The sequence below is a fragment of the Mastigoproctus giganteus genome, chromosome 14, assembly GCF_048544385.1.
Source record: "Mastigoproctus giganteus isolate SK-2022 chromosome 14, ASM4854438v1, whole genome shotgun sequence".
NCBI classification, from domain to species: domain Eukaryota; kingdom Metazoa; phylum Arthropoda; class Arachnida; order Uropygi; family Thelyphonidae; genus Mastigoproctus; species Mastigoproctus giganteus.
The window spans coordinates 67,433,992-67,447,702 of NC_143588.1; the positions used below are offsets into that span (position 1 = coordinate 67,433,992).

Consider the following 13,711-nt stretch of genomic DNA (forward strand, 5'->3'; position numbering starts at 1 on the left):
GCAATTGCATCACTACATATGCACAGGTAAATAATTACATAGGTCATTTCCAGATTAGATATCGATCAGTGCCTTTCGACAGGTGTGTCTTTTACATAGAAAAGGTTTGACTTACTCTGTCATACATTTGCGGGGGTTGGCGAGCAAAGTGAGCAGGGGTCAGAGCCCCTTTGTGAACATAAAAAAAAATTGCAAAGAAACAAGCAATTATGGAGTAAAATTCTGATATAGGAAAAGTCTATTGTTTGTGGTTTTGTCAATGATATACAGGAATTTTGCAGACAGGGACAAGATGTGATGATCCTCTTGTATATGGCAATGGTTAAGTCTCACCTTGAATACTGCAAAGGTCTGGAAATCCTCATTTTAAAAAGGATGTATATCTATTTGAATAGGTGCATAGAAGAGTAGAAAAATTATGAAAGGACACAAAGGGGTACTCTTACCATAAAAGATATTAATTCTGCAAATTTCAGTGCAGGGAGGCTTCTGCAAGGAGACCTGATTGAAGTGTTTAAGGCTTTAAATGGATTGAGTAAATCAAATGCTGACGGCATCCTTACTCATTCTTAGCAACACAGATAAGCGGACATAAATTTAAATTTAAAAAAGATACTTGTAGGGTAGATGTGCAAAAATTTTCTTTCAAACAGGGAGTGACCGTTGGAACAATTAAAAGATGGGGTGAGGTAGGTTTTTATGCTGATGCTGTATAAACTTGCTTCCTTGCAGTAAGCTTTACTGTTTTAACCCACATGTAAGAATTTGCCCATGAACGTAAGCTTATTGCATCTAGGAATGGAAATCCAAAAGATACTTATAAGCTTGGGCTGGGTGGAGGTTAAAAGTCATTCAGGATGAAAAAGACATAGATGTCAATTTATTTAGACATGAAATTTTCCATGCAGTGCAAAAAAATGGCTGGGAAGGCACATGGTATCCTGTGTATGATATCCAGGACTGCCACAAGTAGGGAAAAGGATGTCATTAGCCCCCTATGTAAGACAATGGTGAGACTGCATTTACAATATCGTGTTCAGCTCTAGAGGCTGCAGCTGAAGAAAGAGGTAGAAGTTGTAGAAAGGTTCAAAGAAGAGCAACTAGATTTGTGAGTGTTTTTGGTGGTTATGGTTGTTAATTTGTGATTTATGGTTGTTAATTTATGCCCATATGAAGAACATCTTGGAATGCATTGCAAAATTTGACAACTAGACATTGTTGTGGTATCTGATAGAGTTATATATGACCCTGAAGGGAATCGGTAGAATGAAAGAGGGAGGCATATTTTCGCTGACAGAAGAACCAGAGCTTGCAAATACAGAATTTGGGGAAGTAACAGAATGCTGGATCTCACGAGTTTACTTTCAGGCAGCATGCTGCAGATCAGTGAAGGTTTGGTTAAGTTTAAAGGAGAATTGGATCGCCACATTTTAGTGACAGGAAAAATCTGAGTGATAGGTTTTTTTCGGTTTTTTTTTTGTAGAAAAAGTCTGCTTCCTTGCATCATTTTCATTATAAATAAATTTCAAGTTGCTTTTAATTACAGTATTCCATCATAATGGCCTTTAGCTGCCGTTGTGCCATAAAACATACAACAACAACAATTCCATCAAATCTTCCATCTTGCCTTCTTTTTAAATTTGTGTTGCAAGTTTCATTATTATGACATTACTGTTATCTACTTCAGGATTTACATAGCAGATAGTTTATTACTTTATGATAATGAACCATTTTATATGTATTTTCATTCAGTGAAGTTATCCAAAGTCCAGTTTTATAGTTTGAGATTATAAAAAGAGAGAGAGAGAAAGAAAGAAAGAGAGAGAGATAGTAATTTGATTGTTTTATACTTAGCATAGCCCTAGCATATCAACAATTTTCATAATTTGTTTAAAGTAGCAGAATGGAGAAAACAGCCTTTACCATAATGTTTATAGTTACTTTTGCAGATGCCATTAGTGAAAATAATCCAAGGATAATCGATGATTCAAGAGCTAGGAAACTAGCTAGTGACTTGAAGAGGTGTTCTTATTATGAGACTTGTGCAACATATGGACTGAATGTAGAAAGGGTTTTTCAAGATGGTAGGTTACTAATGTAGCAAAGTTACAGCTTTATATCATTTTGATTTTAATATTTCAATATTTTTGAATAATGTTATTGATAATTAATATATTGATAATTAATATATAATTTAATCTCAAAAATATTAATATTTTTGAGATTATCTAAATGCATCCTGATTTGTATACTATTGGTTGGATAGTATATTAGCTCATTGTGTGGCAAGTTCTGTTCTGTTTGCATTATATTTGATAATACTCCATATATCTGCTCTGGGAGTTCTCTTTGTATCGGCATAGTCTCTTTCTGAGTGTGAGAAGGTTTTGCTTCAGTGTATCTAAGTATTCTCTGAATTTTGGTCTCATGTTTGCGACTCTCTCTCTCTCTCTCACTCTCACTCTCACTCACTCACTCACTCACTCACTCACTCACCCACCCACCCACCCACCGCCTAAATCAAAATTTCTGCACATCTATTCTACAACTGTCTTTCCTCAATTTGAATTTATGCCCCCTCAGGTTCGTAATCTGAGCAAGAGGAAGAATCCCATCAGAATTGAACCTGCTGAACCCATTCAAGGCCTTATGCACCTCAATCAAATCACCTTACAGGTGACTAGTCCACAGACGCTGCAGTAAATAGCCTTTATTGCCAAAGTGATTAAAAAAAGCTACATTGGCAACTCCTTTTTAGGGCAAAAAAAAAAAAAAAAAAAAAAATCAGCAGAGCTTCCATGATAATAAAAATAAATAAATAAATAAATAAATAAATCAGTCCATATTTAAAATAAAACAGTAAAAGAAAAAAAAAAAAGCGCAAATTCAATCATAAGACAGCAGGCTACTATATACAATCATTTTGATAAACAACACATCTAATTCACTGAACAAGTTTCAAGAAGGGCTGACTGTATAATTCAATTCCCTTTTGATGAAATGGCAATTAATTTTGGCCAGCCTGTTCCATTTAAAAACACAAGTAGTGCTTGACTGAAAACAAGCAAGAGAGAGATCATCAAGGTACAGTGTTTCATATTTCAGAATGGTGTTTATGAAATGTATTAAGTTGAAATGCATGCAAATTATGTTTATGAAATGTATTAAGTTGAAATGCATGCAAATTATGTTTATGAAATGCATTAAGAACATTTACATGTCACATGATAAATGGAAAAGCCTGTTTGGAAAAGCTGTTGATAAGATGCAGAGTTAGAAAAATCAGTCTTAAGACTGATTAATTAAAAACTAAATCCACAAAATAAGAGAATAACCAAATGAATTACTAATGAACAACCAAATGGTAAAACAGTAAAAAAAACAAAGATATAACATATATTATAAAATATTTAATGACAACCTTAGGATTTATCTACATTAACTCAGTTTTTAAAATATGAAGTATCTTTGGAATTTTCATTTATGTTGTTGAATATGAAGATGAAACCTCAACTTAGTATCAAAGGTTATTCTAAAAAGAGGACATTAGAAAGGAATAATAGATTTATTAAAAGGATATGCACTAGGCCATTTATAAGCATGAAATGATAAAATTACACTTATTTCATTTGAAAATGATTTACTATCAGATAGAAAGAAACCACATGTTGCTGATGTCCAGTAGTCAGTTTTAGTTTAGCTACTTTGCATGTCTGCAAATTTGCTGTGAAAATTATCACTTATACCGTTAGCTAGCCCATTACGTGGTAGAGAGAGAGAGAGAGAGGAGAGAGAGAGAGAGAGGAGAGAGAGAGAGAGAGAGAGAGAGAGAGAGAGAGAGAGAGAGGAGAGAGAGAGAGAGAGAGAGAGAGAGAGAGAGAGAGAGAGAGAGAGAGAGAGAGAGAGAGAGAGAGAGAGAGAGAGAGAGAGAGAGAGAGAGAGAGAGAGAGAGAGAGAGAGAGAGAGAGAGAGAGAATTCCTTCAACAGGTGTATGTACTAAATACTCTCGTGTCTCTGAATGTTAAACTTCTAAACAAATGTCATCCTCTGTACTTTTACCTTTCTCTAAAATTACTATTTACATAGCCATTAATTTAATTCAAAATCAGGTGAAAATAGTCATAGATCCAACTACCTCAATAGCTATTCACAATATTTATAAAGAATCTTTCTTTTCCTATTATTTCCTAACCTAATCTTTAAGGTTAGGTCAGGAAATAAAAGGAAACCTACCTTTAGATCAGGTTATGAAATATAACGAAAAATAAAGAAACCTTTTCCTATTTTTTTAAATCAGTAATACAGTATAGTGGAAACACTCATGAACTCCAAAAATTTGCTTTTAATAATGAGAAAAAAACATAACGAAGAACATAAAAATTAACAGAACAGTGCTTTTTCAGAAAAAAAAAATCAATTTCATGAATACAAATTATATAGTTGGACCTCAATAGCTATTCGCAATTTGATTAATAATATTCTGAATCTTCATGATTTTTCCCATAAATTTGACACCGCATATATTCATTCATGTGACCCATCAACATATCTTTACAGTTGCCATTTAGTCTTTTAGTCACACTTTTTAGTCTCTTCCACTGGGCTTCAATGTTATTCGTGTGTGTTCCTATATGTGGCTCTACAAAATGTTTCTTATGTTTCACCGTTAAATGTTTGTAATTCTTTTTTTCTAATGTATGCCTATATCCATGCCATTCATCTGTTATGATGGTAGTGTTTCTCTTCATAATGCATAAGCGAGTTTTTGCTTTCTGATTTTTTATGAATTTCATGAACAAGAATTTTGATTATCTTTCAAATACTCCAAACACCCATTTCTTCTTAGCAGCTAAATTTCTTCCTATGTGATGTTTTGGTTTTAACAATACAGTTTCGTCTGCTTCTACAATTTTCCTCGATCCACCCAACTTAATGGGTTTTTTTAACAACTGCAATTCGCAAATATCTCTTAGTTTCTTATAAAACTCAATAGCTGTTACTTTTGAAATCTCCAGATGGAATGCTATTGTAGTTACTGGCATGCACGTTGACCAAAGTATATAATATACATTATCTTTTTTAATGGAAGTTTTGTATTTTCCATAAAACTATGTTTTAATGAGCCTCATTGTAGTGTCTTTATTAAAGAAACTTGCACAGAACATTTTTTACAATGCCAGAACTTTCCAAACGATTGTTTGTGGTTCAATTAGTTTAAAATAATCATTGCACTAAAAACAATACAATTTCAGTCTTATTAATTTAGTTTTCATCAAAAAATCAAGCAATGTTTTATTTTCCCTATAGATTTCTTCCATCTTTGAAAGATTTATTGCTACTATTACCTGTTTGCCATTCATTACAAAACTAATTATGCACTATTCTTTAATCATAAATACACATCATAATGCCAACCAATGACTACACAGTATCTTGTCATCTGCCATGCCCACCACCAATCATTTCATCGCATGTTGCACCTATGTGTCAATTAATATATCATTCTCGACTTCTGCTCCAGACCGATAACACCTACCATCTGTTTACCAAGCGAGCAGCGCTAGAGTGCGATAGCAGCAAACCAATTTTCCCGGCTGGTAAGTTACCCGAAGTTTCTTGTGGTTCTCGTGTTGGCTTTCTTTACCTTAGCTGAATTTTCATTTTAGTTTAAGCTTAATTTGAGTTTGATTTCATTTTAAAGTGGTGATTATTAATTAAGCTCATTATTTTAGCAAGTAAATATTGGTTAGGAATGTCTAAGCAGAAGTGTTTAGTTGGAATAGGTTACCGCTGGTGTTTGTCCTTACCCTTCCTGTATAAACAGTGAGCATAAAAGGGGACATGTTGCTTGGCCCCCCTTTTATGCCCTGTGTAATATGCACACAAAGACAAGAATGGAATTGGTCATTGTTATGATCGGGATACACAATAGCCTTCTTACCTCTTTTCATTGTATCAATCGATATTAATTAAGCAAAAGTAACAGTCATCACAGTGATTTATTAGCACCTGCCAAATCATGGGAACTAGCTGTACCCATTGTGAAAATTTTGCAATTGCTAGCAGAGTTTTTCTCTAGCTGTCCTATTATTATTTTTTCTGAACAAAGGACACAATTGTGCAAATTGTTAATCAGAAAAAAAGACCTTATCAACTTAGACAACTTTTTAACAGTTAACATCTTCCTGTGGCTCCATTTATGAAGTGAATGTTGAACTGTTTTCGTTTGTAGTAAAAAACTAGCCTGTTCCGTAAAATAAAACTACAGGTAGGACCCATTTTATGGCAGGGTTAGGTTCCGGCAAAACAGTGTCATTAAATGAAAAGTCTTAAAAAAAGACAAATTATAATGTAATTGAATGAGATAGATGAGATAGTATGTACTAATATTTCTGTTCTTTGTAAATAATTAAATATTTTAAACATTTAATGCACATGTTTTCTTTATGCTTATACATAAAACAATAAAATAAAATTTTAACTTACTTTGGTCCTATGGAGCCATCCCTTGAGTACGTATTTACTTCACTGATATTTTATGTGACAATGGCGTAATGGGGCGACATTAATGGGAGGTTCCTGGTTGAGGGTCATCGGGTTCTGCATATTCCTTTCCCTTCTTTGTCAAGAACTGTAGTATTGATGTCTGGCATGACTTCCTACTTCTTTCTTCCAAGCTGTTATAGTAGGGCTTCAACATCACGTTAATACCTCTTTAGATGCCATGGCTATGTTCCCAGTCAGGATCATTATCACAAAGTTAATCAAATGCACTGCGAATTTTGGCAAGAGCACTCTGAATAAGTTTTGTTTTTAATGTTCTGATTGGCTCCAACTCTTCCACTCCATCTGGTGTGTCAGCCTCATGTTGTTGAAGTTGCACAGTCAGTTCCTCCAATTCCTCCCTCTAAAATGGCTCACCATGACTCTTCAGCAACTGGTCAACATCATCTGGATCAATGTTGTCAATGCTAACATCCTAAGTCATGCGAGAAACATCTTTAGCCACTTCCGAAACTGGCTCAATCCTTACAAAAGCAATCACTGCTTCTATCGGGCCACAATTTACGCCAGATGCCTTTCATGCAGGACTGTGACACTTACTTCCAGGCAGAACAATGTTTGTGATGGCATTCAGGATGTTATACAATTTCCAGTAGTCCCTCACAGTTATATCAGATTGGACAGCCTCAACAATCCCTTTAAAAGTCGTACATAAATAATACGCCTTAAAGGTCGCAATTACACCCTGGTCCATCAATTGCAAAAGTGAAGTTGTGTTGGGAAGCAAATACAACCGCAACTTCCAAATTGGTCATTGTGGATTTCTTGGAGGTTGTCTGGGTGTCCAGCACCAACATGACTTTGGGAGGCAAGCCATTTGCTACACAAAACTGAGCAACCTCTGGACAAAAGTACGAGGTGTACCATTTGCTAAAATGAAGTGTACCATTCGCTAGAGCACCAAAACACAGGAAGTTGTGTCTTCACCATGCTCTTCATTACACGAGCCGTCTTGGAATGGTACACCAACATCAGTTTGAGTTTAAATGTTTCCGATGCATTGTCACCCAGAAGCAATGTCAACTGATCTTTTGCAACCTTGAAATCAGGGGAAGACCTCTCCTCACAGGTGATGTACATCCTACTTGGCGCTTCTTGATTAGACCGGGGTTCGAACCCGTCACCACCAACTATGGAGGATGTGGAAAGGTCAGGGAATGACCACCGCATATCCTGGAGCAATATGGCCTTAGTTGCTAATGCTCCTAAAAACCAAATAACTAACTAACTCCTACTTGGCAATTTTTTCTAATAAAGCCCTGTTTTGTCTACATCAAAACTTAAATCAGGGTGGTAGTTGCCTTCATCTATTAAGCATTTAAATTAGGAAGGATACTCTTATTCCACTGCAACGTCAGCACTAGCAGCCTCACCAGACACTTTCACATTGTGAATTTTAGAACAGTTTTTAAACCGATGAAACCACCCTTTGCTGGCCGTAAATGTTTCGGTGCTACCAGACTCCTCACATATTTCGTCAAATAACGACTTCACCTTGTCCAGAATTACCGCCTGTGTAACAGGAACGCTATTTTCATTCTTATTGTCAACCCACAACACTAACAATTTCTCCGTATTTTCCATTGTCTCACTGTGTGAATAAGTTGTTCTGGGGGATGACACACTTGTTATCCCTGTGTGTGCTTTGTTTTATCAACATTGTTCATAATCTTTGATACAGTAGAAGGCGCTAAACTCAACGCCTTACACACATCCAACTGACACTCACCAGACTCCATGCGACGAATCACATCCATTTTCTCCTCAATTGTTAGTGTTTTATGCTCTTTTTTGCCCCCTGGCACAGACACTGCCCTATGCTTAGCTCATGGTTACACAAAAATTATTATTATTATTAATGAGAAATAGCACTATAATAACACTGTATAACCTGTTAACAATTGAGGGAAAATTCACAACAAAACCAACATGGTGCACTGAATGTAAATTCTTGGCATCGCTATCATTCCACCCACAGTGCACCACAAAAAACAAAAGAAACTGCGATTGTGTGTTTGGACTCGCAGGCATTGCCACGATGTGTTACTGAGTTGCAATTTTTTTGTTATTTTCAATTTTTTTAGGTAATATTTTGAAACAGTCAATGTGAAAAGTCGTAAAATGGACCATTGTAAAACAGAACCTACCTGTATTCGGAATTTTTAAATTTTACCATCTTTCTGCACACCTAGGAAAAAATACCTTCCATTTGAGAACACTTTCAGCCCGATTGGTTAGGCCTGTCGTTCACAGTGACCGTCTCAAGAAAATGTCTTCCATGTTAATATATAGATTGCAAATGACATAGCCTTCTTTTTACCATTTTTACACAATCTCAATGCTTTGACACAGATTTGGCAAATTTATGCTGAGCCCATTGGTCACAGAGTTCTGCTCCAAAATAAGCACAATACACATTCTTTATAAATTCTCTAATACCTTGTCTTTGCTTGAGGAATAAATAACTTTCACAAATACAACAAAATAAGTTCAGATTGTTCAAATACTTGTGTGAAAACATTTTACTCAATTTTCAGCACAAGTTTGACACAATAACCTCAAAAATAAACTGTGCTCACATTGATAAACACTGCTGCATAGAGTTCTCAAGGTCAAGAAACAAATTACTGAAGGCAGTCATTTGTTTCTTGATCTTGTTGCCAGCATGTGAAGGTAATACAACTGATGATATCAACTAAAGTGATTTGTGAAAAAACTGAACATGATGGAAAAAACAAATAAAATTTCTGAAATCAATGTGACATTTCATATCATTTTACATAAACAGTAATATATCACCTCAATGCTAAATATTTCTCAATCTGGACAGAAGTAACAGAAATAGCCAGCAACAATCCCACGAGAAATATTTTGTAGCAGAACAAATGTGATTCTCATGCTGTTGTAAAATAACTTGTATGAAATGTGGTAGCAATAGATCTGACAGGTCCTTCCTGGTAGGCTTTTCACCAACAAATGTTAGACTGCAGAGACAACAGTGGCCAGTTGAGCTACTAATATGGGATGCGTTGGTCTGACCTTCACTCGACATTCCTGTTCATACCATAGAGTTCAAATTGGGACTCTGTGTCAGCCATTCTACAGTGGTGAACAAAAAAACTGCATCACTTGTGAATTATTGCAAATAATGTGTTTTGTGCCACCATTGTGAGTTGCAGAAATGTTCGAAATGAAATGCATTTGTTAGATGGGATATATATCTCTGTGAATAAAATCCAATAAAAAGACTCCACTTGATATACCTAATTGCCATAAATATCTCCCCAAAGGGTAAAATGCAGAATTAATGGAAATATGTGAAATCATGCAAATGGCAATCATGACAACCAAACATACATTTTATTGCATTTACGTGTACAAACTGAAATGATAAGTTAACATAATGGTATTATATACTGTAAATCAGCAAAAAAAGTCCTCAATATTTTGTTGTTCCTCCTCGAGCTGCAGTTACAGCTTTGCAACGATCTGGCATAGAGTTAATCAACTTCTGGATGTATGGTTGCCCAATTTCGTGGTACCACACTCTTACAATGCTCTCCTGCAGCTGAATCTTACTTGTTAGCTTCTTTTGAGCAATTTTAGACGACATTATATATCAGCAATTTTCATTAGGGTTCAAATCCGCACTGTTGCTGGGCCAGTCCAACGCTGTAATGCCAGCATTTCTGAGGTATGACTGCACCTTAAGGGAGAAAAACGAGGGAAACCATTGATGTATGTTTTAAGCTTTGTGAGACAAGAAGACAAACTCATAATTAAATCTAAATAGCATAAAACTTACTAATTTTGCTGTGTGGCAAGGTGCTGAGTCCTGTTGAAAAAATGCAGTTTTGGACGTCTGTGTGGTGATCCCTAATAATGGATTTCAGGCACTCCTCCAAGATAGCAGTGTAGATTCCTGCATTCACTGTTCCATTAATAAACTTAATTTGCCCCACCCCTTTGCTTGTTATGCATCCCCAAATCCTCTGACCGGCGGGGAACTTTACAGTCGGTGTTATGCAGTCAGGATGATATGTCTCCAATTTTCGTCTTCTGATATATCACTTCCCATCCAGGCCATGCAGGTTGAATTTCGATTCGTCAGAAAAGATGACAGTGTTCCATTGCTCTTTTGTCCATGAAACATGCATTTTAGCCCAAGCAAGTTGCTTCTTCCTCATTTGTTAGGTCAACAAAGGCTTCTTCTTGGGGTGATAGGCATGCAGACCACATTCCAAAAGCCATCTTTAGATAGTTTGTGCACTTGTTTCAACACTAGAGGCCATCTCAGAGTCCAGTTTTAGATCAGAAGCATTAGCATGGTGATTACGAAGGCATAGCCGTTTCAAATATCAATCTTGAGAAGGCATAGTCACTGTCTTACGGCCTGATCCAGATCTTCTCTTCACATCACCGGTTTCACGCTTTAATTTCAGCACCCAGGATACTGTTGACTGGCTGCAGCCTATTTTATCAGCGATAGCATGCATGTTAAACCCTTCCTGGGACAGAACAACAGATACACTTTTTTTTCTTGGTGTCAACTGAACATATGGAGCCATGCTTATGCCTCTGCAAAAGAGGATGCTAATGAGCATATATACCCTTCCAACTCTATATTTATAGAAACCTGCTGATGCAATAGAAGCGTTATTTGATCAATACCTTTGCTTTGCAACAAACGAAATGACTGTAAACAAACAATATCTTATACATTTCACTACAAATGTTACTTTTTTTAAGGTAATGCAGTTTTTTTGTTCGCCACTGTACTCTTGTACATTCATATCCATGAATCATTCCCAAATAGCACTGATGGTATGGCATGGGGCATGATGTTGTTGAAAAAAACATGGGTCTGTACTAAACAAATGCCACATCTGAATTGTCAAAAAGGTTAAGGTAGGCATTGCTGTTCATGGTTCACTGCACAATCACTGAACATCCTAGACCATACCATGAGAAACAGTTACATCTCAAGGCAATGGTCAGGCCACACCTTGAGTACTGCATACAGGTCTGAAGGCCTCATTTTAGGAAGGATGTAGATTTACTTGAGCGTGTACAGAGAAGGGCAACAAGATTGGTGAGGGGAATGAAGGGATCCTCTTACCAAGAGAGGCTTAAGTTCTGCAAATTGCAGTGTCTGGAGACTAGGCACCTGCATGGTGATCTGATTGAGGTGTATAAGGCCTTGAATGGGTTGAGCACACTGAATTCTGATGGGATCCTTCCACTTGTTCAGATTACAAACCTAAAGGGGCAGAAATTCAAATTAAGAAAGGACAGATGTAGAATAGATGTGTGGAAATTTGCCTTTAGCCAGTGGGTGGTTAATTGCTGGAACAAACATCCATCTGTCGTTGTGGAAGTTGATAGGTTGAATAAATTTAAGGAGGAACTGGACAGGCATTTGGAGGGAATGGTGTGATTTTTTTTTTTTTTTTTTTTGGCTGATGCTTCATAAGCTCATACACTTACTTTCTTGCATCACATGCCACTACTACTACTACTACTATAAGCTCACCTCCTCCAAACTTCAACTTCATTGTTGAAATGCTGCACTCCAGGAGCAGATGTTCTCCAGGTATCTTCCACACACACCCATTTGATCAATATATAGCATAGCAATATTCATCACCATTATATGGACCAGGGTATGTCTGCCAGGGGCAAAGGTTGATGACGTTGTAGAGCGAATATCATCTTTTAAGGGCACAAAAGGTGATATAGTTGTACACGTTGGCACTAATAATATTAAGAGTAGGAGACCGGCAGAATTACTTAACAAGTACAGGTCACTGTTGAACAAAAGCCGAGAATTAGGGTTGAATTTGAAAGTGTCTGCAATTCTGCCCAGACACGATAGGAGGGATTATATGATGAGAGCCTTGTCGATCAATTCGGCCCTGGAAAGATTGTGCAAGGCTCAAGGGGTAGAATTTTTTTCAGCCTGGACTGTACTTGTTAACAGGAGAGATTGCTTCTACAGGGATGGGATACACTTAAATAGAAAGGGTGCAAGAATATTTGCTGATGCTATCGAGGCAGTGTTAGGTGGGTCGGAAAACTGCTAGCTTGGGGGGAGACAAAGACCAATAGATTGACAGTAGCCACTGGCAGAGGTGAAAGAGATTCTTGCACTGCTTCTATTAGAATGAGCAGAAGCCTGAAAAACAAGATGCATGGTATTTCAGAGACTGCTGGGAGCCATTGCGGTACAAGTAAACACATGGGTTGTGTTAGGGTAGCTAAGAATAGAAACAGGTGCAGGTATACTTGCGTGTACACCAATGCTAGGAGTTTAGTAAATAAATTTGATGAATTTGAGGTATTGCTCAAAACATCGAAGGCAGATATTATTGGGATATCAGAGACTTGGTGTCACACAGATATAAGGGATGCAGAACTGCAATTTGGGGAGTACAACGTCTACAGAAAGGATAGGAAGGGAGGAGGGGTTATGCTATTAGTTAAGAAACACATAAAAACCAAGGAAGTGAAGCCAGTCGACATCGCTGGACAGTGCAGTGTGGAGTCAGTTTGGTGTGACGTAAACATTGGGAGATCAAAATTGAGAGTAGGAGTGTGCTATAGGCCTAATGACTCTGATGAGTATAATAAGGAACTGTACAGGGAAATAGAGTGGGCCAGTAAATCAGAGTGTCTTATAATGGGAGATTTTAATTTCCCAGTTATTGACTGGAATTTGGGGGCTGGTTACTCACACACTAGCAGGACTTTTGTGGATTTATTGGATGATTGTTTTCTACATCAGCATGTTCGGGAGGCAACTAGAGGGAGTAATACTCTTGATTTGATTATCAGCAGTGATTCTTCATGCATTAAGAATCTGCAGATAAATGAACGACTAGGTGGCAGTGATCACAGTGTGCTGAAGTGGGAGGTAACTACCATTAGGGGTAAAGGGAAGGGTTATTGCTTCCGTAAAGGCGACTACGATGGACTGAGACAGTATTTAAATTCTATACAGTGGGACCAACTGATGATGTTACCAACAGCAAATTCAAAATGGGAAGCATTCAAAGAACTTATCTTGGAAGCTACTAGGCTTTACATACCAACTAAGAAATATTGTTCAAGGTTTAGGCCAAAATGGATGTCAGATGAACTAATGAG

At 36.9% G+C, this 13,711-nt stretch overlaps 1 protein-coding gene across 3 annotated transcripts in view; it reads left to right on the top strand.

Moving 5' to 3' along the window:
• The window catches only part of LOC150075192 (centaurin-gamma-1A-like), a 287,147-nt gene that overhangs the window by 101,463 nt on the left and 171,973 nt on the right, over window positions 1-13,711 (top strand). For 2 of the 3 annotated variants that reach the window (XM_090389158.1, XM_090389156.1), the window contains exon 2: window positions 1,950-2,084. Coding sequence is in view for 2 of the 3 variants with exons in the window: in XM_090389156.1 (XP_090245282.1) it covers window positions 1,950-2,084 (135 nt within the window). In the remaining variant the exon portion in view is untranslated. Of the gene's footprint in view, window positions 1-1,937; window positions 2,085-13,711 lie in introns of all 3 variants that reach the window. The other variant, XM_090389157.1, reaches the window with a different exon arrangement.